At 39.8% G+C, this 25,598-nt stretch overlaps 2 protein-coding genes across 9 annotated transcripts; both read left to right on the forward strand.

Moving 5' to 3' along the window:
• The first annotated feature begins 655 nt into the window (after positions 1-655).
• Positions 656-9,763, forward strand: HNRNPDL (heterogeneous nuclear ribonucleoprotein D like). 3 transcript variants are annotated; one of them, XM_039350884.1, is made up of 8 exons: positions 656-952; positions 4,177-4,345; positions 4,454-4,615; positions 5,214-5,345; positions 5,449-5,563; positions 6,221-6,388; positions 7,920-8,013; positions 8,394-9,763. In XM_039350884.1, the coding sequence occupies exons 1-7, from the start codon at positions 777-779 to the stop codon at positions 7,988-7,990; spliced, it is 993 nt and encodes a 330-aa protein (XP_039206818.1). In that variant the 5' UTR covers positions 656-776; the 3' UTR covers positions 7,991-8,013; positions 8,394-9,763. The 3 variants fall into 3 exon arrangements, with proteins under 3 accessions (XP_039206818.1, XP_039206817.1, XP_039206819.1); XM_039350883.1 differs by having other exon boundaries at positions 9,188-9,763; XM_039350885.1 differs by having other exon boundaries at positions 658-904; positions 9,188-9,763.
• A 2,155-nt stretch (positions 9,764-11,918) lies between these two features.
• Positions 11,919-23,897, forward strand: HNRNPD (heterogeneous nuclear ribonucleoprotein D). Of its 6 annotated transcripts, XR_005557612.1 has the most exons (9): positions 11,919-12,363; positions 16,401-16,569; positions 16,836-16,997; positions 18,060-18,191; positions 19,134-19,233; positions 20,166-20,312; positions 22,203-22,300; positions 22,615-22,721; positions 23,554-23,639. XR_005557612.1 is itself a non-coding variant. In XM_039350879.1 (8 exons), the coding sequence occupies exons 1-7, from the start codon at positions 12,146-12,148 to the stop codon at positions 22,268-22,270; spliced, it is 996 nt and encodes a 331-aa protein (XP_039206813.1). In that variant the 5' UTR covers positions 11,919-12,145; the 3' UTR covers positions 22,271-22,300; positions 22,615-23,897. The 6 variants fall into 6 exon arrangements, 4 of the variants coding, with proteins under 4 accessions (XP_039206813.1, XP_039206815.1, XP_039206812.1 ...); XM_039350879.1 differs by having other exon boundaries at positions 22,615-23,897; XR_005557611.1 differs by having other exon boundaries at positions 11,920-12,363; positions 22,203-22,721.
• Positions 23,898-25,598: the final 1,701 nt, after the last annotated feature.

The raw sequence follows: 25,598 nt of genomic DNA on the forward strand, positions 1-25,598 counted from the left end.
TTATATTTTTTAAAAAAAAGTGGGAGCAAAAAGAATGCAGAAAGAAAAATGGATAAACCAGATCTGCATTTTTGGACTGGATGCTTCTTAGGAATGAAGGCAAAGCTTAAGGCTAGATGCATCTTCATGCAGAGCCTAATTTAAGAAAAGATTCTAGGGGGGGGGGAATCCTATTATTGAACCGATGGCTGTTCAGCTCCTCTCAATTCAGCCCATCGCAAAGGCCCATTAGACCGGCTTGGTGTTCACAAGTTACGCCGTAAGCACGTGGGGCGGTCGCTGACCCGCTCCTAGGCATGCACATATGCAGCCTGCATGCTTTGGGGAAACTCCTGATGAAAGCCATGCTTCGCCCATGCTTTGTCACATTTGGTGGGTTTGCTTTATGCAACGGAGGCTGGACCAAATTCAGGAAATTATGCTTGGAAAGGGATCGGGATCCATAAAGTTGCAGTTGCAGGGGAAGCGAAGCCTTGCAAAGGCGTGTTGGGCTCCCCGAGACATGAAACCGCTTTCCGCCTCCGCCGCTGCCCTTCCGCCATGGGCAACCCCGAAATTCCTCCACCCGCCGCCGCTTCTTCAGAAGCCGCACTGCGCCTGCGCCGCTGGAGCGCTCTGATTGGTCGAAGGGGTTCCTATATAAACGCAGCGCAGGCTCTGCCCGGATCTCTTGTTACGGCCGCCATTTTAATACTCGGGTCGGACCGCGTATTCAATCTCTTTCCTTGCGTCTGTGCGCGCGCTTTTTTTTTTCTTCCCCTCGGCCCGTTCCCGCTATGGAGGAGAACACCGACTACGGCAGTAGCAATAACAACAATAACACAAGTGCCGGCGGCGGTGGCGGCCAGGAAGATTTCGCCGAAGGCTCTAAGATCAACGCCAGCAAGAACCAGCAGGATGACGGGTACGAGGGGGATCGCAATCAGGAGGAAGGGACAGCTTTGCCAAACGAGTAAGAGGGGGGGAAGAGAGGAAACTGAGACGATAGGTCGGGCGCCATTTTGGCCTGTAAAAAAAAGTAATCGGGGGGGCCCTCAGTAAGGCCTTTCGCCCGGCAGCTGCCACGTGATCGCGCTCTTTACTTGCGAGCGTTGCACCTCCCGCCGCCGTATTTCCCTTTGTGTCTTTTCATACACACACACACACCCGCACTCTCGCGGGAGGGGGGCGGGGCCTCACGTCCGAATGGGTGGAGCAGCGGGGGGGGGTTGGTCGTTCCCGCGTGACGCAACCGGCAGCCTATAGGATCTTAGTGGGCGGACCTGGATGGGGAGGGGGATCCTGAGCGGCTGAGATTGCGCGTTGCTGGGCCCCATCGGGTGGGCGGGGCGAACTCAAAACTTGCAACATTGGAAGCGGGGGAAGGAAGGAGGGCGGAGTTGGCAAGAAGGTACTTTGTGGGCGGGGCGAGGCCGTCGCCGCAAGATCCTGATCGGGCTTCTCTTGGGCCCTGCAGGCGCGCGCTCTCCTCCGGCTTCAGGCCGGCGAAAGTCCTGCGGGGTGAACTGGCCAAGAGCGTGGCTGGCCGAAGGGCCCCTGATACGTTACATTTTTAAGAATGATCGTGGGGTTTGATTCTCATCAGGTGCTTGTATACCACCCTTTCCAAAGTTCAACATTTCAGATCAGGATTCATTTTTACTGTCAGCCACTTGTAGGGGAGCTGTCTGTTTTCTAGATACATTAGATTTATGATTTTGTATCATTCTCAGCTGAGATTCAGTCCAACGCATCTGGATTACATCAGGATGAGAGAAGATTGTCTAAAGCAGTGTCCAAAACTTTTAAAATCTGTGGATTTCAATTCATAGCATGCTGGCTAGGGAATTAAGGGAGCTGAAGGCTACATACGTAATGTTGCAAAGTTTGAGACTGGTCTAGAAGATGATTGGAAGCAAGCATGCCTTTTAAAGTAGTTACAGGTAGTCTTTGACCTATGACCAGAACTGAGCCCAAATTTTCTGTTGCTAAGCAAGACAGATGGGTTTTGCCCCGTTTTACAGCCTTTCTTGCCACAGTTAAGTGAATCAAGGCAGTTAAGTTAATAACTGCAGTTAAGTGAATCTGACTTCTCTATTGCTTGTCAGAAGGTCACAAAAGTTGAACACATGTCCCTGGGGCACTGCAACCATCATAAATACATAGCAGTTGCCATGGGGATGCTTTTTTGTGTGCAAAATAGTCATATTTTTCAGTGCTGTTGTAATAGTTTGAATAGTCAGTAAATGAATGGTTATAAATGGGGGACTGCCTGTATTTGGAGGACTGCAAATAGCAGAAAGTGAGCCATGTGCAGGGCAGAGTATAAACCCTAGGGAGAGAGCTGTTTTGGTGTCTACAGGCTGTGCACAACACTTGGAAGCCATAATGGATCTCAAAGATGTAAAGTACTGTACAGTATTATTAAACATGCAGTATGTTGCTTGGATTGTTATTTTAGGTGCAGATGAAGGATCCTTAACTCCTTGGAGGATACAGTACAACTCTCCTGGGTTTCAGGATGCCCACCTTAGCTGCAGTGTGGGTCTGATGCTTGAGAATTAGATAAGAGATGTCTCCATGATCTGGGGTTAGTTATGTGTGCCCCCTCTGCCAATTCATGATTGGTTGTTGTGAAGATAAAATGAAGCAGTAGTGTGTGTGCAACTTTGACGTTGAGAAGATAATAAAGTAAAAATACAATCAAGGTTATCTAGTTACGCTGAAATTCTATATAGGAAAGAAAGTTTGAAGATAGTGAGCACTGAACTCTGTATCTGGGGTTCCATTTTTCTATGGCAAATCTGATGCCACCATTGTGGCCTATTAGCAAAGTCAGAATCTTACTGGTTATAGCTTATTTATCTCCTGCAAAATTTGTGGTTCCCTTAGTTTTTTTGTAGACACATGTTTTCAGTTATCCAGTTACAGTTATTTGTTTTAATTACATTTAAAAGAAAATGGTTGCTTGAGATCTTCATGAAGAAATGTTGCCACTTTTGTAGAGAACTGTAGTAGTTGAAACCTTCACTTCAAATGCATAAACTTCTTACCTGTGTTTATGGTTAAGGAGAATTTACACAGTGCAATGTAATAATTAAGAAATTGGACTGGCATCAGGAAGATTTGGATTTGCTTATCCAGTGTCTCACAGAATTGCTGTGATACTTCCCCAAAATATCTTTACATTTGGGGTTTGTAACAGTTCATAGGCACAATGCTATATTCTGATTTTATAGAAAGATGTGATTGCCATCTACCTTGGAATAAAATGTATGCAAGTTCTTACTGTTTTTTTAAAGTTATTTCCTTGGAATCTGTTGTATTTCACTGGGTTCTTTCCAACAATATTGAAGTAATCCAGTTACTTTCCTTGATCTCTGATTACATCAGTACTATAGTTTTGTTATTTTATTAAACTGCTTTGGTTCAGGAATTGGCCCACCTTTTTTATTTGTGAAAAAAAATCCCACTGTAATCCATTAACTTTTTCAATAAGCATACTCCAAATTTTGTCTGTGGAGCTGAGATAGCTGGCCATAATTTCAGAATAAATACAGAACTGCTCTTAATTTTTTTAAATAAAAAATCCCCCCTCTTTTTAAAGACTTCCAAATGTTAAAAGTGATATTTTGACATGTATCAGAAGTATGCCTGTGCTGTTCTACTGCATCGTAAGTTTTACCACTCTGTTTTGAAAATGGTGTTTCATGGTTGGATTGGGACTGTTTTAAATTTAGAATGTTTCCAGAATGGCTGAAGTCACTTTCTGTTTTATTCTGCTTTGCTTTTTTGCTTAAGACAGTTGTTTGTGTTCAAAATGTATTGCATACCTAGCATATGTTAATAAACTATTTTGGATTGTTTGACAGTTCACTCCTTTCACCTGGTTTAGGTGATATTGAGGATCATTTTCATATTTTGTAAATGTTGGAGAAGATTAATAACTTCTGCATGACAATTGCATGTTTTGTGGTGGAAAGTAGATGAAGGATGACATTCTGGAGGGTTTTTTTCCCTGCCCCTCATGCTTCAATTAAAAATTGTGTTTCTGGTTCTTCCCCCCCCCCCAGTACAATTTGTATCTGAACCACAAACCTGAATTGGAGCAAATTAGCTAGTAAGATTTTTGTTATTGTGTTAGATCAATGTAACGTATGAATGTCAGTTTTTGAAACCTTGTTTTTTCCATTCCAGTAAAATGTTCATTGGTGGTCTGAGCTGGGATACAAGCAAAAAGGACTTGACAGAGTATTTGTCTCGCTTTGGTGAAGTGGTGGATTGCACAATAAAAACAGATCCTGTCACAGGGAGGTCAAGAGGGTTTGGGTTTGTGCTTTTCAAAGATGCTGCCAGTGTTGAGAAGGTATGTAGTCATCTCTGTGGGACCATGGAATCTTCTCTAAACAATTCCAAACATCTGTGTTGATTTTTACTCCTGGAACTGAATTTTCAATAAATATCTTTTTTTTAGGTCTTGGAATTGAAAGAACACAAACTGGATGGCAAGTTAATAGATCCCAAAAGGGCAAAAGCCCTGAAAGGGAAAGAGCCACCAAAAAAGGTCTTTGTTGGTGGACTGAGTCCAGATACATCTGAAGAACAAATCAAGGAGTATTTTGGCGGTTTTGGAGAGGTACAATCCATTTAAAGCTTTATTTAAATGGCGGAGGGGGAGAGAGTATTATCCAGTATAATGTCTAGTTAAAAACATAGCTTATTGCAATATGCCTAAGTAGTTTTTGCCATTTTCTTTTGACTAACTTGACCCGTATAATGTCTACATCAAGAACAGCAGCCCAAATAGCCTGCAAAAATTGGGAATGAATTTGCACTGAGAAGGATGGGAGGGAATTTGCTTTGTTTTTTGGCCACATCAATGTTGTTTGTAGCAAGATGGTGATTGTTAGGATAGAGATGATATAGTTTTTGGTCTAAAAAGTCCGAACTGGAAAATCAGAGGAGAAATAACATGGAAAGGAATGCAGATATGGCGAGGTGTTAGTGATTATCTTCTAAAAGTTTTTTTTTTGTACAGCCCCTTTAGCGAAGGGGCTAAACTTCATGGAGTTGGCTTAAAACATGTGAACTACAATTACATAAAGTGTATGATACCTTCCAAGCATAAAAAAAGGAAGAAAAAGAGATTGGTTTTAAAAATTGGAGGTCCCATAGGTTGGGTATGGAACTTGGGTTAAGTGAATACATTTTGATTGTTTTAATGTGGCTTTCAGATTGAGAATATAGAACTTCCCATGGACACAAAAACTAATGAAAGGAGAGGCTTCTGCTTCATCACATACTCGGATGAAGAACCAGTAAAGAAATTGTTGGAAAGCAGATACCATCAGATTGGTTCTGGCAAGGTATTATTGGTGGTTGTTACTTGTAGAAGTCGCAATAATTAACTTCATATATTCTTCATATATTTTGTATTAAAGTTACACTCACTTTCTTCTTTGTCCTTAGTGTGAGATCAAAGTAGCACAACCCAAAGATGTATATAGGCAGCAGCAGCAGCAACAAAAGGGAGGCAGAGGTGCCTCATCTGGTGGGCGTGGGGGATCCAGAGGACGTGGCAGGGGTAAGTATATAATAAATTGTAACATAATTGCTGGAGTACATAACTCATGAAATAAAATAATTTAAGAAAATTTCCCTTAGTTTTAGCATGAATGGAAAGTACATTCTACTTTGTTTTATAAAAGGATAGTCAGTGGTGGCGAACCTATAGCATGGATGCCAGAGGCGGCACTCAGAGCCCTCTCTGTGGGTACGCACGCCGTCGCCCCAGTCCTAGGCCTTCAGCTGGGTTTTATAAAACCTTTTCGCTTTAGGCCTCCTCTGCCATGTACAAAAAAAAAAGGTTCAATCAGTCAGTCAATTTCAACTTCTCATGGAAAAAAAAGATCTTGCATAGTTGGAATTGATTGATTGAACTTTTTAGTCCCACCCAGTCTGTTGTTACCTCCGCAGCCACACCCACACAATGGGCCACACCCACCCGGCACCCGATGATGCATAAGTGGGTTTGGGGTTGCAGTTTGGGCACTCGGTCTCTAAAAGGTTCGCCATCACTGGGATAGGTCTAGCATTAAATGAGCTTTGGAATACCAGACTAGAAACTACGTTATAGAAAGGAACAAAGCAAGTACTTAACAGATTTTGTCCTATAGCAACTTCTAGTTTTTATTATTTTTAAACACAGTTAGGCTTAATGCTGCAATCACTTCATTTTTAGGTCAAGGCCAAAATTGGAATCAAGGGTATAACAATTACTATGATCAAGGATATGGAAGTTACAACAGTCCTTACAGTGATCAAAGCTATAGCAGCTATGGGGGATATGATTATTCTGGGTACAATTACCCAGGTTATGGCTACAGCCAGGGATATGCTGACTACAGTGGTAAGATTTTCATTTGACTTTCCATTTAATTATATTGTAAATTTAATTTGCTTTTCTGGTCAGTCTCTCTTTCCAGGAAGAGCTAGTACTGTTGCATATGTTCAAAAGTGTAGGTGCATGCTTTTCAAAAGCATTCTCTGCAGAGTTGAGGATTCTAACAGTTGTATTAGCTTTTCAAAGAAGCATTTGAAAGTTTTTTTAAACACCTTTTTAACTGTTGTTACTTTTAACTGGGGTACGATGTCTCAGCAGTTAAAAGCACTGAGTTTGTCAGCTGGAGAGATGACAGTCCAGGTTTGAGATCTGAGCTCCTCGGGAAGGGATGAGCTTCCATTCCTTGCCCCAGCTCCTGCCCACGTAGCTGTTTGATAGCACGCAAATGCAAGTAGATTAATACTGGGCTTTTCAACCAGTGGTACGGGTACCACCTGTGGTACATTGGCACAGTGGTAGTGGGGGAGGGGAATGAGCTGAACTGGTGGCAGCACCACACAAGCCTCAGCGAGAGATGGCTGGAGCTGCAGGGCTGTCAGGGCTCAGTGGAAGCGCAGGATCAGCGCCAGGCTCCAGCTGGAGCTCGGCGCTGATCCTGGTGCTTCTGCTGAGCCCAGAAGAAGCGCCGATCAGCTGGAATGTTGCAGCATCTCCAGGGTCTTGTGATTTACATTCAGATGCTTGGCAACTGATTCATATTTATGACAGTCACAGTGTCCCAGGGTCATGTGAAGTGATCAAAACCTGCTGCAACCACCCAGCAGATGGGGAGAATAGAAACCAAACACCTCCCACCCCACCCCCGCTGCCAATCCTCAACAGAAATGCTCACAACAATGAAAACCTCGGACAGGAGGAAGAGCGCCACTGGGTGGACAGGTAGGTGTCTTGCTCGGCTATGGCTTGGGGGGGGGCACTTTTCAGTGCCATTGTAACTTGGAAGAGTCAATAAGCAAAATGTTGTAAGTTGAAGACTACCTGTATTTTATCACTTTTTTCCTTTTTGGGGGGATCATCAAATTTTTGACACCTTTCTAGGCGCTTGGTGGTACTTGGATGTTGCTATACCCTAAATGTGGTACAATGGGTGAAAAGGTTGAAAAGCCCTGGATTAATAGTTACCACTTTGATGGGAAGGTAACCGTGCGCCTGTGGCATATTAGTTATGCTGGCAACATGACCATAGAAATGGTCTTCGGACAGTACTGGTTCCCTTGGCCAAGAAACGGAGAGGAGGAACACTGTGCCCTGGAGTTGGACATGACTGACAGGAAAACCTTTACCTTTTTTTTACTTTTAACTATGTTAATTGAACTGTCTAATGTCTTGATTTTGAGTTTATTGTAAATCACTGAGACCAAATAATTTTTTTTTTAAAAAAAGTCAACATTCTGAGTGCTTTTTATAATAATAGTTGATGTCAAAGTTAGGAGTATTACAGACTTTTTTGTGTGTTTAAATAGTAAAATCTAGCTTGACAAGAGTGCTGCAGTTTCTTAACAGTTCTTAAAACTGCCAATATTTTCTCTTGTGATAGGACAGCAAAGCACATATGGAAAGGCATCCCGAGGTGGCGGTAATCACCAAAACAACTACCAGCCATATTAAAAGAAATATTTGGGAAGAAACAGGTGTGTATTGGGTGAATGTATCACCTCTCATATATCTAATCTAATTTAAAGATCAATAGACAAATAAATTTTTAAAAATCACTTCTCTTGGATAGCTTATTTTTTTAAAAAAAATTAAAACGTGTGAATGTCTGTTGAACTTTCTGTTTTAAGTGTCTATAGATCTTTAACTCTGTAAAAGGTGATTCGTCGTCCTTAGTATGTCAGAGAAACATAAGAGTTTTTCTGTTTACATTTTTGTGTGCCAGGTGGTGTAGACGAATAATTAAACTTAATAGAAGTGTTAACCAACAGGTAAAGTACTGAAATGGGTACAACTTAAGCAAAACAAGATTGTTGTCTTCTAACCTCTGACATTATACCTTGTTTGTACCCGCCAGCGGGAACTTCCTTGCAGGCCGTGTGTCACCCTGACCACGTCTATCTCTGGGGGTCGCACGTTGCAGGCAGAGCGCAAGGCATACACCAGAAAACGCTGTCCTGTGGTATGGTCTCTTCCAACTTCATGTACCAGCGTAAAGATTAAAGTGGAAAACTTCAGACTTTGGCTTCTTTTTAAAAAATGAAGATTTAAGTGTCTTAACTTAACTTAAAATGGTTTTTTACAGGAGTTAAAGTGCATAAATGCCTTTACAGCTTAATCATTTTTGGCCTTCTGTTTAGTGTTGTATATCAATTGTGGACCTCATTTTAAGTGTTCGTTCTTTAAGATTTAATGCTTGCTTTTTTTCTTTTATAGCTATGAGTGAAATCTACAAACCAAAACGAACTTTTAAATCTGGGAACTTTAAAGATCATGTGCAGTGAGCAGTTTCTATTTTAACCACCTGGCTAACAATAATTTTCCTTGCTGTATTGCCATTTTCTATTTTCATTAGCGGTTGAAGCTATGAAAGATTCTTTCCACAGCTTGGTTTCTAGTAAACCAAGAACTGCTTTGCTGAGCTTCTACAGTTCTTTGACATAGCTCCATCGTTTGAGCTGAACTGGTCAACCGGGATGTAAAATGTAATTGGGTGATCAAAAGTATTTCATGTTGACAGATGCATATGATCTTTAACGGTGAAGCAAGGAATAAATAGAGGACTTAAAGCAGTTCATGAAAATGGACCTTTTAAAAATTCTTCCAAACGTTTCACACAGGTCTCATAATGATTTTGTCTTGGTTTTATAGGTAGAGACTACAGCAAAGCCATCTTGCAGAACTTAAAGGACTGACTGGAGGGGGTAGTCTTCGTGACATGAAATTGTTTTGTAAAAGACTTTTAGTGTATGACACAGCAGTGTCTAACTGTACATAGTGACTGGCTAGTTTTCTTTATGGTTTTTACTTTTTTGTCCTTTTGTCATCTGTGTTACGATGCCAATGTGGTTCTTGTGTTTATACAATTTTATTTGTATAATTTCTTGTTGAATGACTCAAATAAAAACTTACCTTCTGTGACTGTTGCATTTTGAGGTTGTGCTCTTGGCACTGCTGTATAGTAGCAAGAGGTGAACAGTTTTTGAGACGCCGTTGCCATGCTTCCTACAGATGCTGGGACTTGAAGGTCAGCAGCAACTGGAGTGCCGTGTTACGGATATGTACCTGGACTAGAAAATTGCAGTGAGGAGGCTGCAAACAGAGAATGATTATTCAAAAGAGTAGTATCCTGTGTTGTAACGCCTTATGATTTGTTATAATTTTGTTAACTGCTGGGAATCTTCAGTATAGAAATGTTAATAAATAAATTTTCATGCATTGAAATGACCACTTTGTGATCACATGAAAATAGAGGCAAACACAAACCTGATTTATGTAGCCATCAACTTTGGTAAGATGCTGACTGCTAAATAATTGATTTTTTTTTACAACTTGTACTTGAGAATATATTCTGAATGTACTGCCATCTTTGTTACTTCTAACGCTAAAGATATGCTGATAAAATATGTCTGCAAAACCAGTTTATGAAAGCAGAATAGTGGCTGTTTCTAGATAAATATAAAAGCGGGACAGTTAGGATTGTTTTGAGGATTAAAAATGTTTTCTAAAAGCAGATTATCTGAAAATCGGTGGGCAAACATTTCAGCAAAGAAAAAAATAGAGCCTGAATTATGGAGAAATTATGTTACTTAAAGCATAAGTAACAAAAGGCTTTTACAAAAAAACCCTAATATCAGCTGAATTTGAGCACTTTCCTGAATAGAAAATTTAATATGTTGTCAATCTTGATAACATGTTGTAAGTCTGTAATACAAAAATGTAGCATACTTGGGAAAGTTTGCATATCAACCTAGCATTAAGAATATAAACAGCTTCAAAACTTAACTACCTCATTCAGGCTAATTTTGTCTATAAGCTTAAAGATTTATTTTTATACTTTTTTTAATGTTAGTTTTGCCCAGAAAATGGCAGCAACTGGCTGATGTTGTCTAATCTCTAAAGTTAACTCTGGTTGAACCTGATCAACAGTTTGAAAACCTCTATAGAGTTTAAGGCTTTAACTGGGAAGTAAAGAAAAAGTTAAAGTTATATTTTCATGTTTCAGGAAAGTTCAATAGATGCATTCAAGAAATAAGGAATTGAGCTTGACTCAAAGGGACTTTCATGAGCTGTGATCCATAAAAAGCAAAATTACAAAATGTATTACTGGTTTTATTGAGTTCAGTTTTGCCCATTTGAGATTCAGGTGAGTTTTAGAGTTAATTGAACAATTGGAAGCAAATAACTTTTTAAAAAAGAGTTATGAACTTGATTCTATTTATTCTTGCAGATTAGTTAACTATTCACTTCTATACATGGCTGATTAACTGCAGATAAAGATATTCACGGAATAAAATGGGAAAGGCACAATGTGTTGCTTGTATTTTAAGAATAGAGCAAAGCAAAACTAAGAATTATATATAGTATTTTAAGTATGAATAAAAAATGTCCAGAATATGAGAAGATTTGGCTCATATTTCAAAATTAATCTGGTTTGGAATGAAACGTGGTCAAATTAGAGCCACTGATTACTCATCTGTGATTCCAATGGTTTGATCATTGTTAATTTTTTTTATTAAAATTTGCTGGGAGCTATCATTTGACGCAGAATACTTTTATTTTTATGATGCTCTTTTATCTATTTAAATTAGTTGCTGAAGGACCATTGTGTCTTGGAGACTGGTTGAGAAGGGCATTTAAAGGTTTCCAAAAAGTTTGGACCAGCTTAATTCTGCCTTAACGCTATTCATGGTGAGGGATATGGCAGTGATTTAAAACACCCAAACAAGTTGCAGGATTTTAATCTCTTCAGTTCCCCAGTCTGGGAATTTTATCTGCCTGGCAGTTCACAATATTTTTATTTTTTTAAATTGGAAGCATTGTTTTTGGGTCATCTGCTGTTTTACCCACTCCCCTAGAAGATTGATATACCGAAGCTTCAGCTTTTATCCATTTTCTAGGGGAGTGGGTAAAAGAAGACAGAAACAAAATATAAAATATTATAAAATGTTGTAATGTGGCTGCTTAAGCATCAGTTGAAAAGATAGCTTGTGTTTTGCAGCGCAGGAGTGATTTTCTGGCGCCTTTTCTCTGGAAAATGATTCGAACGCGCAGGCACATAATGGCAGCACTTTTTAGGGCCCCAAATCCTCTATTTTTAATGTCTCGAGGATTCGTGTTTTTCAACCGTGCAACTTTAAAAAAAGATGAGTGCAGTGCAATTCCCAGATTTCCCCACATCCAAGGTCGAGGACCGCCGCAATAGAGAAAGGGGTAAGGAAACCAAAGAGTTGGAAGCGCCAAAACAAAAAAGCCCCAAGGCCGCATTGCTCGCGTGTGGCGCGAAAGAAGCGCCGCTCGAGCAACCTGCCTCTGTGATTGCGCCCGGGGAGGAAATGCGCGCGAGGAAACGGGGCCTTCGCTCACGTGACCGCGCCGTCGCATTCTTCCCGTCAGCCATTTTAGATCGGAGTCAACGAGGCGGCGCCATTAAAGTGCGAGAAAGAAGGAAACGGGGGGGGGGGAGCCTGTTTCTCCCCGTAGCCGGAGGTCCGCTTCTCTCTCCGTGGAACCCAATTTTCCCTTTCGGCGGGCATATATTTCTCTCTTCATTCGAGACCGGCCAGCCGAGTCTCTACAGCGCCCCACCCCCAACACACACACACACTCATGTCGGACGAGCAGTTCGCCGGAGATGAAGCCATGGCTGAGGCTTCGGAAGAGACCGAGCAGCTCGAAGGGATCGTGGCCCCCGGCGGAGACGGCACGGAAGGGGCCGAGGGAGGAGAAGGCGGAGGAGGAGAAGGCGGAGGAGGGGGCGGCGGCGGCGGCTCAGGCGAATCGGAGGGAGCCAAAATCGACGCGAGCAAGAACGAGGAGGATGAAGGGTAAGCGGGCGGCCTCCTTTCCTCCCCTCCCCCCCACCGCTTTCGGTCTCCGCAAGACGCAGGAGGTGAACGGGCGGCCCGAGGAGACGGCGATGGCCTCTTGCAGGAAACGCGCCGTCGCCGCTTCCTCTTCCCTCCTCCGCCCCCCGTAACCCGGCCCTTCTCCCCCTCCCCTTCTCCGAGGGAACCTTGGAAGAAGCCCGCTGAACTCGAGCGGCTGAGGCGCGGGGCGGTCGGGCGTCGCCTGCTGTGGAAGGGTAGAAACTTCCGAAGGGCTTGTCCCAAAGGTGCTTTTTGCAGGACTTTCTTGTTTTACCTTGAAGACTGTTTCGCTTCTCATCCGAGAAGCTTCTTCAGCTCTGACTGGATGGGTGTGTGTGTGTGTGTGTGTGTGATTGGAAGGGTTTATATTCCTTGCAGACAGCTGGTTATATAAATTTTTCCATTCCCCACCACCCAGTCAGAGCTGAAGAAGCATCTTGGATGAGAAGCGAAACGTCTTCAAAGAAAAACAAGGAAGTTCAGTTGCCTCCTGAAAAAAGCACCTTTGGGACAACCAGGACCTGGATGACTGGGAATCTCCATAGATATTCCGAAGGGATTGCTTTGGATCCTTGTTTTAGACAGCCACGTTTGTGACCCACTTCTCCCTCCGCCGTCCTGAGGGAGTGTGGAGGGTGGCAGAACTAGTCGAAATCACACGCTTGTGGTGTGACTTAAAACAACGCCATGCCATTATTACAGATAGTCCTCAGCTTACAACAATTCATTTAGTGACTGTTCAGAGTTACGATAGCTGAAAAGGTAGCAGCATCCCCTTGGTCATGTGATTGAAATTCAGGCATTGACAACTGACTCATATTTTGGATGGTTGCAGTGTCCCAGGTTTATGTGATCACCTTTTGAGACTTTCTGACAAGCAAAGTCAACGGGGAAGCCAGAATCGCTTTACAACCATGTGACTGATTTAACAACTGCAATGATTCAATTAACAGCTGTGGCAAGAAAGATTGTAAAATCAGCCCAAACTCATTTAACAAGTGTCTCGTTTAGCAACATAAATTTTGGGCTCAATTATGGTTGTCAGTCGGTGACTACCTGTATTATTTCATATGCCTTCTCCCATGGCCAGTAACATGTATTTTAAGAATGAAATAGTTGGAAAGAACCTGCAAGATGAAAACTAACAACAGTCCTATTTTGTTGGTGAAGGGCCATGTATGCTGCTACAAAAATGTATTGTCGGAAATAGTGCTAGGTTGTAGCACCAGAGACGTATAGATTTTTTCTTCATTTTGGGATAACAATCTGAAAAGTTTGTTTTAGGCTTGGACATTGAATTTGAATGTCTTTTTAAAGTGAAATGTAGATTAATGAGTACAGGAAAGTAATTGACATTTGCAACCTCATAGACCCTATTGCAGATCCTTTTGATTTTGTGGTTGACATGGTTGGCTATTAAATATCTGGAGAGTACCCAGATATTTGTGAGAAGAAAGGTTTGTGTTTTGTATGCAGTGCGGTATATAGATTTGCTTCCCTAAAGCAGGATTTCAAACTTTTTCAGTTTTAAAAATTGTTAGCAGAATCCTGATCTTTGGTGATAAAAATTGGCTGTGTTTGAGTTATTTTTTTTCCACTTTAGTCTGTTACAACATTAAAGTTGTTGTGGAAAAACCTTTTAATGCAACCAAGACTAGTACATTATTTTAAAAAGCAGTTCAGGTATTACATATGGTTTGCATGTTTTATTTGGAATAGACAGGTCAGTCATGGTGCATCAGTCTTGTAAATACACAGGTTTTTTGGGGGTGTTTGAAAAAATATTTAAATAGTTAAGTAATAAACACATTGATTACCTTAAAGAGGAAGAATCTACTTTTGTTCAATGTGGAACTGTTAACAACATAAAGCAGACCAATATCTTGCTTAGCACATTTGTCACTTGGATATTTTTCCCCAAGTCTTTAACAAACATACAGTTAGTGAAGGTTTGGGAGAGCAGACAACATTGTTTGGCCTCTAGAGCGACAAGGATATGGCTGGAGATGTTATGATATTAGAATAGGTTAGGATATTTTTTTTTTTAAAAAAATTGGGAATGGTTTTTAATAGTTGCAAGATCTTAAGCCTTGCTGAGCCTTAAGATACTAATTTTATCTCTTGGTTTCCTCCTCTCTCTAAGCTGATTTTTTTTTGTCATGAACTTCTGGAAAGCCAGAGGCTCTGGTTTCTCTACTTAAATCCCCAAGCCTTCATCAGAAGTCCCAAATTTTAATTTTGTGGGATGCTTCAGTGGCCACATATAGCTATGTGTCCCTGTTTTACAACATGCATCTAATCATCTGCCTTTAATTCATAGAATCATGGCACTGGAAGGGACCTCAGAGTTCTTCTGGGCTAACCCATACTCAAGGCAGGCGTCTTATATTGTCCCAATCTATTTTTGAACTTTTGTAATGATGCATATTTATCTAATAAATGTGCTTATTTATTTTAACTTAAGTATGCCTCAGCTGGTTCCTTTTGCATGACTACTTCTGAAAATTAGTTAATTTTTCCATGCAGAAATTCAGCCCAGATATGTGGTGTTCTATCAATATTTGCATTTCATCTCATGCTGTAAGCAAGTGCTAAAGTGTAAGGTGCAAACTTAAGATAAAAAAAATCCATGGGGCTGGCTGGGAAGAGAAATGAGGCTTCAATATGCTCTTTTGAAGTAGAGATAATTATCATTTTTTTCTTCAGTATTCATATCTTCACATTTCAGTCTTTCCTCCCTACATTTTGGCCTGTTTGGGAAACTTGAATATGTGGTACATGTAGTACAGTTTCCTGATTGTAAATTTCTTTGTCTGGAATTGCTATGCAGGGAGTGGCTGAATATGTCCTTACTTATCATTTTGGAAATTGCTGTTAGGTATTTTATGTGGCAAAGATTTACAGGAGTAATATCAATGTAAAAATCTCTGAGGGAGATTGGGTGGTTTAGAAATAAGAAATATAAGTAGATAAAATATTACATGAAAATTTTCCTTGTGGTAGCATATGTAATTATAGAGATAATTCATGACAGTGAGTTCTGAAAACTTGACAACACATAATGATTGATTAGTAGGTTCTGTGTCATGTGCAGTTTGTATACAGTGCTCACAGCAACAGAGATATATTCACTTTCAAAATCAAGAGACTGAAGCTGACATATCATTACCACTATTTTTAAATTTAGTGCAGATTTTGTTATTGATATGTAATCAAACAAAGACACTTGTGTTTGCACTAAGATGTAACACACCCCGTCACTTTGTTTTGTTGCAATAGAGTAAAAGCAGCCTTGGATGTGACATGTAAGCAGAGCCAGCCAGTTGTGTGGTCACTTCCATGCCAAGGTGGCAGCCCTACTTTATCTTATGTAGGTAAGCGTATAGCTATGGGAAGTATTTTAGGCTACAGAGTGGGTGTTAGCTTGAACTGCCAGCAGAATGGAGGAAGGAAGGGGAGTTTACTGTTAGGACAGTGTTATGATTAACTTTGCTATTTAAGTAAAGAATACCATGTCTGTAACCTCTTCTGAGAGAGTCTTTCGGACTGATTGACAGCAATTAGGCTTAGGCTACTTGTATTGGGCTTTTCTTTTCCTAATTTTTTCTTCATGCATTAATACCAGGCTGATGGAAGAGTTTCCATCTGCAGATCAGCATTAGCTAGAACAGTTTTTGAAAAGTTAGATTTTTGGTTTGAATCGCCTCCTCCCATGATTCATTGATAGAACCAGTGGGGTTTGTGTGTGTGTGGCCATTGCTAGATTCTATGTACGGTACACTTATTTCTCTTAAATATTAACATAAGGAATAAATTCTGGAGACCCTTCATTTTTCTAGTGTGTTAGGTGACAGAAGGTGATTGCGAACATGGATGGTTTGTTTTTTGAATATATTTGTAATCTTGGAACCTTTAAAGGCAAATTGACTATACTTGTGACATACGCTGATAAGTTAAAATATAATTTACAGCTTTAAACTCAATTATGTCTACAGAAAAATGTTCGTCGGTGGCCTTAGCTGGGATACTACAAAGAAGGATCTTAAGGATTACTTCACAAAATTTGGTGAAGTTGTAGATTGCACCCTGAAGTTAGACCCAATTACAGGGCGGTCGAGAGGCTTTGGCTTTGTGCTATTCAAAGAATCTGAGAGTGTGGAAAAGGTAAGCTTGTTTTTATTTTTTTTCTAATTAGACAAGCTGCCTAGAGCTGTCTCCAGGCGAGATGGGCGGCATATAAGTTTAATAAACAAAATAAATAGATACGCGCACATCAGTAATGAAAAAGTGGAAATATGTGCAAGTTCTTGAGGTTCTGTTAATTTCGAGACAGCACAAATTGTAAGGTAAGGGTTTGTTGCACTAGTCATAAAAATGTAATATGTTTTATTTTGTAAAGCTTTTTTTTAAAAAAGAAAAATTCCTTTCAGGTCACGGATCAGAAAGAGCACAAACTGAATGGCAAAGTGATTGATCCTAAAAGAGCTAAAGCAATGAAAACAAAAGAACCAGTGAAAAAGATTTTTGTGGGTGGTTTGTCACCAGATACGCCAGAAGAGAAAATAAGGGAGTATTTTGGAGGTTTTGGTGAGGTGAGTTAGTTGTTTTCATATCTTGGTTAAAGAATTCTTAATTATTTAGATAATTGTATATAATACTCCTGAAGAAGAAAAGAAAGTAGTCCTCGACTTATGACCACAATTGTGCCCAAAGTTTCTGTTGCTAAGTGAGACAGTTGTGAAGTGAATTTTGCCCCATTTTATGACCTTTCTTGCCACAGTTGTTAAGTGAATCACTGCCATTGTTAAGTTAGTAACCCCGTTGTTCAGTGAATCTGGCTTCCCCACTGACTTTGCTTGTCAGAAGGTTGCAAATGGTGATCATGTGACCCAAAGGCACTGCAGCTTTCAGAAATATTTGTCAGTTGTCAAGCATCTGAATTTTGATCATGTGACAGTAGGGGTGAGGTCATAAGTGTGAAAAATGGTCATAAGTCACTTTTTTCAGTGCCTTTATAACTTCAAACGGTCACTGAATGAGCTGTTGTAAGTCGAGGACTACCTGTATTTGTTTTGGGTGTTGGTTTGACCAGTTTGTTTGATTCGCAGTTGCTCGTGCAAATACCTGTTTTAATGTTGTCTTTAATTAGAGGGCACCAAGTGCATAGAGTTTATGATAACTAGAATCTTAAGTTATAAACCAAGTGCTTCTTGGGATTCCTAAAAGAGTGGTGTAGAAGCAATTCTATTATATGGACAGAGCATTTCAAATTAAATGTAAGTAGTAAGTTTTGCAGAGATGGGTAAAATTTCAGGCATCTTTTCTGTAAAAGTGAGATAACTATAAATTCTTAAGAGCTAATTTTTCTTAGTGAGTGTGTAGACATACTGATTTATAAAGATGCTGAGCTGTATTCTATATTGATTTTTGTAATTACCAGTTTTATGTATACTTTCGTAAATAAATAAAAATCCATGTATGGTCAGCAGTATAAACATCTTCTAACTCAATAAATGGACTAACATGAAGTTTCTTCTGAGTATTTAGTATAATAGTTGCTTAACATTAATAAATAATAATTAACTATTAAGCTTTATAATAATTAGACTACAGAATAACTGATTTTTATCAATCTCATTTGGTATATTGATCAGGTGGAATCAATAGAACTTCCTATGGACAACAAAACCAATAAGCGCAGAGGATTTTGCTTCATTACTTTCAAAGATGAAGAAGCAGTGAAGAAAATCATGGAGAAAAAATATCATAACGTTGGTCTTAGTAAAGTATGTTTCAAGCTATGATTCCAAAACGCCTTCTTTTTAGAAAGCGAATCCTGGTTTTATTCAGGTCAGTGCTTTGAAGTATAGATAGGAGAGAACACAAATGGACAGGCTGGTGTGGATTCCTTGGATGAAGCTACACTTGTAACAAGTGTGATGCATCTTTTGCATGCTTCTCAAAAATACTCTGGTGAACAAATATTTGGAATCATTATCTGTCATTAATCACACGCAGTCCTTTTATCTTTATTTAATTTACATAACAATGAGTTGTAGATTTGAAAGAAATTGCACATTTTGCAGAACGGGAAAAATTAATATGGAATGCTTTGAGCTGCAACGTTTATGCCATATGTTACGCTATTGTGTATATATCTGCGTGTGTATGTGTGTTTGTGTTATGTAGTCTAATTTTTTGTTTCAATAAGAGTCACCAGTTTTCTAATTGCTTTTGATTTGATATAGTTTATTAATTGTGATAGTAATTTCAAAAAGATTCTTCTGAAGTGTACGATAATGGGTTATCATTATTTTACTAATGGTGTTTTCTTGCTTTTACAATTTTTTCCCCCAGTAACAGTATTGGAGCATATATTACTTGGTGAAATTAAGTTAATTTCAAAAACAAACATTTAATAAGGTTTTGCCAGTTACAGAAATATTAAACCTGATAAATATTATCTCATTAAGTAGGTACTGCTGAAACATTCATAATTCTTACCAAGGTATTTGAGAGAACCTGTGATGTGATGTTAAACCTTTTTTTATTATGATTCAATTTGCATTTTATACTGACAAATCATATGATGAATACATTGCTTTGCCTTGCCCAGTAAATGTAGAAGCATTAACGTCATAGGTAAAGATGATAATGTGGAGTAAATAATTAATACTTCACAAAAATATCAAAATATTCAGTTGACTTTTTTTTTTTTAATGTTTCAGTGCGAAATAAAAGTAGCCATGTCAAAAGAGCAGTATCAGCAGCAGCAGCAGTGGGGAACTCGAGGTGGATTTTCTGGAAGATCCCGTGGCCGTGGTGGAGGTAGGCTTCTGCAATTAAAAAATGGCAGTCTTTTCCAGATGCCTGAGAGTTTTGAGTTTCACGATTCTTTTCAATTTTCAGCAAAGTTAAAATTCAGCCACTGGCTTTGTGTTTAGATGCAGACCTTAATTTGTGTGCCGTTATTTTCAAATTTCAGAAGGAACTGTTGGAGGGGATAATTTTGAACAGTTGGGAAAGTTATGTAATACATCCACACGTGTGGCACAATGTGATCTAGCTGCTGCTGCTGCTGCTGCAGCACCATAAAAAAAACCCTCATTGGCTTGCTTGAAATTAAACACATGGATTGTTTTTGTACAGCATTGTAATAGTTAAGTGTGATGTCAAAAACCATGCCTGCGTAAAATTAGGTCAATGAGAAATGCCTTAGTCAGGATCAGAAACAATAATATGGTGTCCTCCTTTATCTGCATTTCTCCCATGCATGTAGTCTGAACCCAGACAAGCAAGAGTTGGGCTCAAAGTTTATTAGCGCCCCCCCCCCCTTTCTAGCCTGCTGGGAGACAGGGCTTCTCTATGCCCTGTTACCCCTCCCTCCATAATGACATGGAAAAAAGGTAGCAAGAGGAAGATTGCTGAGGTGTTTCCATTTTGTGTTTTTAATACCTTTTCTTTTTTTAAAAAAAAAAGTGTGAGGCAGCTTGCTTCAACAAAGGTGACTGGAATTTTCTGCTTGGATGGCAACTAATCAGCAAACTTTGATTTGATATCTTTTGCCATGATATTTAGTACCTGAACTGAAGGGTGCATGGCATAAGCATCATTAGCATAAAATTTGTGCAGTATACAAATTGATGCTTGTATATTTTTGGAAACAACCTACTGTTTTGAAGGGTCAGTTTGCTTGAATGCAGTATCAAATATCAAAAACTTAGGTTTGTTTTCATTTTCTTGCTATAATTTTGTTGTAGGCTCCGGTCAAAACTGGAACACAGGATACAATAATTATTGGAATCAGGGCTATGGCAACTATGGATACAACAATCAAGGTTATGGAGGCTATGGAGGCTATGATTACACCGGCTACAATAACTATTATGGATATGGAGATTATAGTAGTATGTATACAGCAAAATTTATCTTGATGTATCATTGAGGTGTGAATAAAAGGGAAACAGTGTTATTTCAAACTTAAACAATGAGTTCCAAAAGTTCTACGAAAGCATTCTGGGTCAATTATAAATCAGGTTCTTCTCACTTCTCAGTTTCTCCACATGCTCCTCTCCCATCTCCCCAAAACTTTCCTACCTGGAATACATGTGTTTCATTCTGGACATAGGTCATCTGAAAGGAGCTATTCCATATAAAGGAAGTCCTTGACTTATAACCACAATTGAGCCCAAAACTTCTGTTGCTAAGTGAGATATTTGTTAAGCAGATTTTGCCCATTTTATGACCTTTCTTGCCACAATTGTCAAAATCACTGCAGTTAAGTTAGTAACACAAGTGAATCTGGTTTCCCCATTGACTTTGCCTATCAGAAGGTCGCAAAAGGTGATTACATGATCCTGGGACACTGTAATTAGCATAAATATGAGTCAGCTGCCAAGCATCTGAATTTTGAACACCTGACCATGGGGATGCTGCAAGGATTGTATGAAAAATAATCGTTACTTTTTTCAGTGCCATAATTTCGAACACGCACTAAAGAAACTCTTGGAAGTCAAGGACTACCTATACAGAATATTGTGCAGTTTTGCTGCTATTTAAAATAACAACAAAGCCATTGTGCTTGTAGTGATTGGATTTTCAAAAGATGGAACGTCCTTTTCTATGAGCAGTTGAAAATCTGAGCAGAAAATATTGGAGCCCGTTTTAGAAAAAAACCTGTCCCAGAAAATGAAAACTGACAACTTCTAGTGGAATCCTATAGTTCCAGTTCTGAAGAACTTTGAGCCTTCAGTTGCTTGTTGCGGCAGAGCCATTATTAAGATATATCAACACTAGAGCCCCCAGTGCTTTTAATTCTTTCTCTTCCTTACTTTTTTATGTATTGCTCTTTGCATCTTTGCAGTATCTTGCACAAAAATTGCTAAGGAACACTGAAAAGATTGGAGAAACATGCCAGCTTGGACAAGAAGTTGGTATACCTGCTCATAAGTCAATATAACTTGAAGCTAGAGCAGTAGGCAATGTCCCTTACAGAGCACATAACAGGCATTTCCAAAGATACCTGTAGAACAGACATGTCAAACTCGCGACGTCACGTGACATCGTGCGATGTCACGGAACTTTTTCCCCATTGCTGGCAATGGGGTGGGCACGGTTTCCTCGTGACACATCCGGCCCGTGGGCCAGCAGTTTGACACCCCTGCTATAGAAAGTTGTGGAGTTTCTAACAGATGATTGTTTAGCAGAATATGGTGCTAATCAGGTATATCATTAATGCTTTAGAATGTCGCTTCTATTTGATGAAACAATTGAGACTCAGCCTTCTCTCATTAACTACCTGCTTCTGGAAGATTCCTAGAGTATAATTTTTTTTAAAAAAAAATGTGATAATCTTTATTTTTATTTTGGCAGATAATTGTTTAATAAATTAGATTTATACCTGTTTCATATACATTTGCAATTTTAATATAATATGTAGAGGTTTTCTTGGTTTTCCTGACCTTTTACAAAGGAAATGGATGTTTTATATAATAATAATAAAGGTGGAAGGGACCTTGGAGGTCATCAACCCCCTGCTCAGGCAGGGAACCCTATACCATTTCGGACAAATGGCTGTCCAGTCTCTTCTTAAAAACTTCCAGTGTTGGAGCATTCACAGCTTCTGGAGGCAGGTTGTTTCACTGGTTAATTGTTCTAACTGTCAGGAAGTTTCTCTTTAGTTCTAGGTTGCTTCTCTCTTTGATTACTTTCCATTCATTGCTTCTTGTCCTGCCTTCAGGCGCTTTTGCAATAGCTTCTTTTGTCTTTTGAGCCTTACACCTGAACTTTTTGTTTAGATCAGCAGAGTGGTTACGGGAAGGTATCCCGGCGAGGAGGCCATCAAAACAGCTACAAACCGTATTAAATTATTCCGTTTGCAGCCTATTACAGACAGGTATGTCCTGCATTTGCAAAGCCGCATTCTAATTCTAACTTTGTTAAGTAATAGTAGTTTTCTCAAAAACTTTGTGTAAGATACTGTAATGTTTTAAAATTTTACAGCACCCAGAAGTGCTTACCGTAATGTAACATAATGACTTTGAAGATAAGTAACACAGGTCGTCTTAAGCTTTTACCTTTTGCCCTATAAAATTAACAAGTCAATAAAAGTTAACAGGTAAAGTACTGCTAATGGGTACAAATTAAGGAATTGCCGGGAACTAGTATTGCCTACTAACTCTGATATTATACCTTGTTTGTACCCGCCAGCGGGAACTTCCTTGCAGGCCCTGTGTCGCGCTGACTTCCCGATTCTCACAGGCCCGCTCAATGCGGACAGGGTACGAGATGCTCACGCTCTCGAATGCTGCCGTTTGGTATGGTCTCTTCCAACATCCTGTATCAGCATTATAATAAAATGGATACTTCAAGCTTTGCCTTCACTTATTTCTTTGCTTGTAAAACAAAGCTCCTCGTAATATAATTTTAATGCATTTTTTACAGGCCCAGTAATGGTTAAAATACGTCAGCTTACTGAATAATTTTAACTGTTTGTTCTTCTAAGGATACAGCTTGTCTCTGGATTTTCCAGTATTAATTTTATATTTCATTAATCTATTTTAATGCTTGCTTTTCCCATTTTTGTAGACACTGTTGTAGCAGTAATTGCAAGATGTTCTTGAGCTGAAGTCCTGTTGTGACAACTTCTCTAACTTTTCAATATATATATATATATATATACATAGATATAGATCTATATCTATAGATTCGCACACCCCTATTTGCTACTTATAGTAGACTATTAACTTTTTTTCCTCGTTGCCTCCCTCTGAATGGACAAATAGTGCTGTGTAGCTGCCCAGAATAAACCTTTAACAGGTCTTGGGCCAGAATAGTCACTTAAACCCCCTCCAACAGTTACTTAGGGGTGGTTGAGGATTAAACGTTCGCGGAGATGCTTTATGGCATTTTGTGGAATTAAATATTTCTTGAGCCATTTCAGATGTGAAAGATCCTTTTTCAAACCGTGGTGCACATGTGGCTCTCCAGCTCATGGACTCTCCTGTTCAGCTTTAATATAAAAAGCACATTCGATTAATGTGGATACAATATTTACGTAGTGGGAAATAGGGCTGTCTAAACACGTTTTTGTAAATTTTGGCTACCTTGTTGCTCTTCCCAAACTGACTTGCCTTTCTTTCTCTCTAGGTGGACAAGCAGTATTCTCCACTGGAAGATTCATTTTGAGGCGGCTCAGCCGCCCGCTAACCGCGGTCAAACTAAAAAAAAAAAAATGTATCACGTCACTGAATTGTGAAAGTAAGATGTTGGGGTCCCTCTGACGTTTGATTGCACTCTCTTGGCAACAGAATTGTTTCACCGTCTTACGTTTTTTAATTGCTACGCTTAAGAATCAGTTTGGCTTAACGCCCCGCTCCCATTTTGTTCCCAGTATTGTAGAGCAGGTCTTGTGTTTTAAAGTCCAGTGTGACAGTGTCATGATGTAGTAGCGTCTTACTGGTTTTTTAAATAAATCTTTTTGTATAAATGTGCATTGGATTTTTTCCAATAGAAAAAATTGGAAATTTGACTTTTTTTTTTTTGTCGTTCATGAAAGGTGGTATCCAACTAGTTATTATTTATTTATTTAGTGTATGACAATGTACAGAAAACGGGGAGTCCACTGCATTGGAGACAATAGATGTTCAGCAGCCAGCGGGATCCAGAGGCAGCCACCAAGGCGCTTTGGGGTCGAGAGGTATTGGCTAATGATGTCACTGTTGCCCTGGGGACGCCCAGCGGGGGCTGTCTCTCTTATCCCCGCTTGAGCTCCCACCAATTTATCTACTTGCATTTTTATATGCTTTCGAACTTCTGGGTGGGCCGGACTGGAACAAATGGCGGGAGCTCACCCCGCCAAGCAATACCCAGGTCTCGAACTCGGGCTCGCCGATCGTCATGCCTCTGTTTTAACCACACAGCCACCACACCCATTTTATTCAACTAGTGATAAATGGTTAAAACTTGTAACTTTAACAATCATTTCCAATTTTTAATATTTGAATTCTGTTGATAGAAAGTAGGAAAAATTATATAGGATTTCATTCTCTAGAATACAGAGGCCGCCATATTCTGCATGACATCACTACTACACGCATTCTGTCTTTGGAGATTCAAACATTTAAAAGCATGGGAATACAACTGAAGCAAAAGACTTCCTATTAGAAAGCCGGGGGTGTAGATAATCTTATACAGTCAGGTCCAGAAATATTGGGACATCGACACAGTTCGAACATCTTTGGCTCTATACACCACCACAATGGAATTGGAATGAAACAAACACAATGTGCTTTAACTACAGACTGTCAGCTTTAATTTGAGGGTATGTACAACCAACTCAGGTGAACGGTGTAGGACTTATAGCAGTTTGCATATGTGCCTCCTACTTGTTAAGGGACCAAAGGTAATGGGACAATTGGCTTCTCAGCTGTTCCATGGCGAGGTGTGTGATATTCCCTCATTACCCCAATTACAATATGCAGATAAAAGGCCCAGAGTTCATTTCAAGTGTCTTATTTGCATTTGGAATCTGTTGCTGTCAACTCTCAAGATGAGATCCAAAGAGCTGTCACTATCAGTGAAGCAAGCCATCATTAAGCTGAAGAAACAAAACAAGCCCATCAAAGAGATAGCAAGAACATTAGTGGCCAAAACAACTGTTTGGAACATTCTCAAAAAGAAGGAACGCACCGGTGAGGTCAGCAACACCAAAAGACCTGGGAGACCACGGAAAACAACTATGGTGGATGACCAAAGAATTTTTTCCCTGGTGAAGGAAACACCCTTCACAACAGTTGGCCAGATCAAGAACACTCTCCAGGAGGTAGGTGTATGTGTGTCGAAGTCAACAATCAAGAGAAGACTTCACCAGAGTGACTACAAAGAGTTCACCACAAGATGTAAACCATTGGTGAACCTCAAAAACAGGAAGGCCAGATTACAGTTTGCCAAACAACATCTAACAAAGCCTTCACAGTTCTGGAACAAGATCCTATGGACAGATGAGACCAAGATGAACTTGTACCAGTGATGGGAAGAGAAGAGTATGGAGAAGGAAAGGAACTGCTCATGATCCTAAGCATACATCAGTGAAGCGTGGTGGTAGTGTCATGGCGTGGGCATGTATGGCTGCCAATGGAACTGGTTCTCTTGTATTTATTGATGATGTGACTGCTGACAAAAGCAGCAGAATG

The sequence above is a fragment of the Crotalus tigris genome, unplaced genomic scaffold (assembly GCF_016545835.1).
Source record: "Crotalus tigris isolate CLP2741 ecotype Arizona unplaced genomic scaffold, ASM1654583v1 scf7180000018362.2422785, whole genome shotgun sequence".
Classification (NCBI taxonomy): domain Eukaryota; kingdom Metazoa; phylum Chordata; class Lepidosauria; order Squamata; family Viperidae; genus Crotalus; species Crotalus tigris.

Excerpts from the sequence above, each read along its gene's own strand:
- HNRNPDL (XM_039350884.1), top strand. The coding sequence starts at position 777 with ATGGAGGAGAACACCGACTACGGCAGTAGCAATAACAACAATAACACA. Across the intron at positions 4,616-5,213 it reads ATTTTGGCGGTTTTGGAGAG|ATTGAGAATATAGAACTTCC; the intron begins GTACAATCCATT and ends TGTGGCTTTCAG. Across the intron at positions 5,564-6,220 it reads ATCCAGAGGACGTGGCAGGG|GTCAAGGCCAAAATTGGAAT; the intron begins GTAAGTATATAA and ends CTTCATTTTTAG.
- HNRNPD (XM_039350879.1), top strand. The coding sequence starts at position 12,146 with ATGTCGGACGAGCAGTTCGCCGGAGATGAAGCCATGGCTGAGGCTTCG. Across the intron at positions 16,998-18,059 it reads ATTTTGGAGGTTTTGGTGAG|GTGGAATCAATAGAACTTCC; the intron begins GTGAGTTAGTTG and ends TATATTGATCAG. Across the intron at positions 18,192-19,133 it reads ATAACGTTGGTCTTAGTAAA|TGCGAAATAAAAGTAGCCAT; the intron begins GTATGTTTCAAG and ends TTAATGTTTCAG.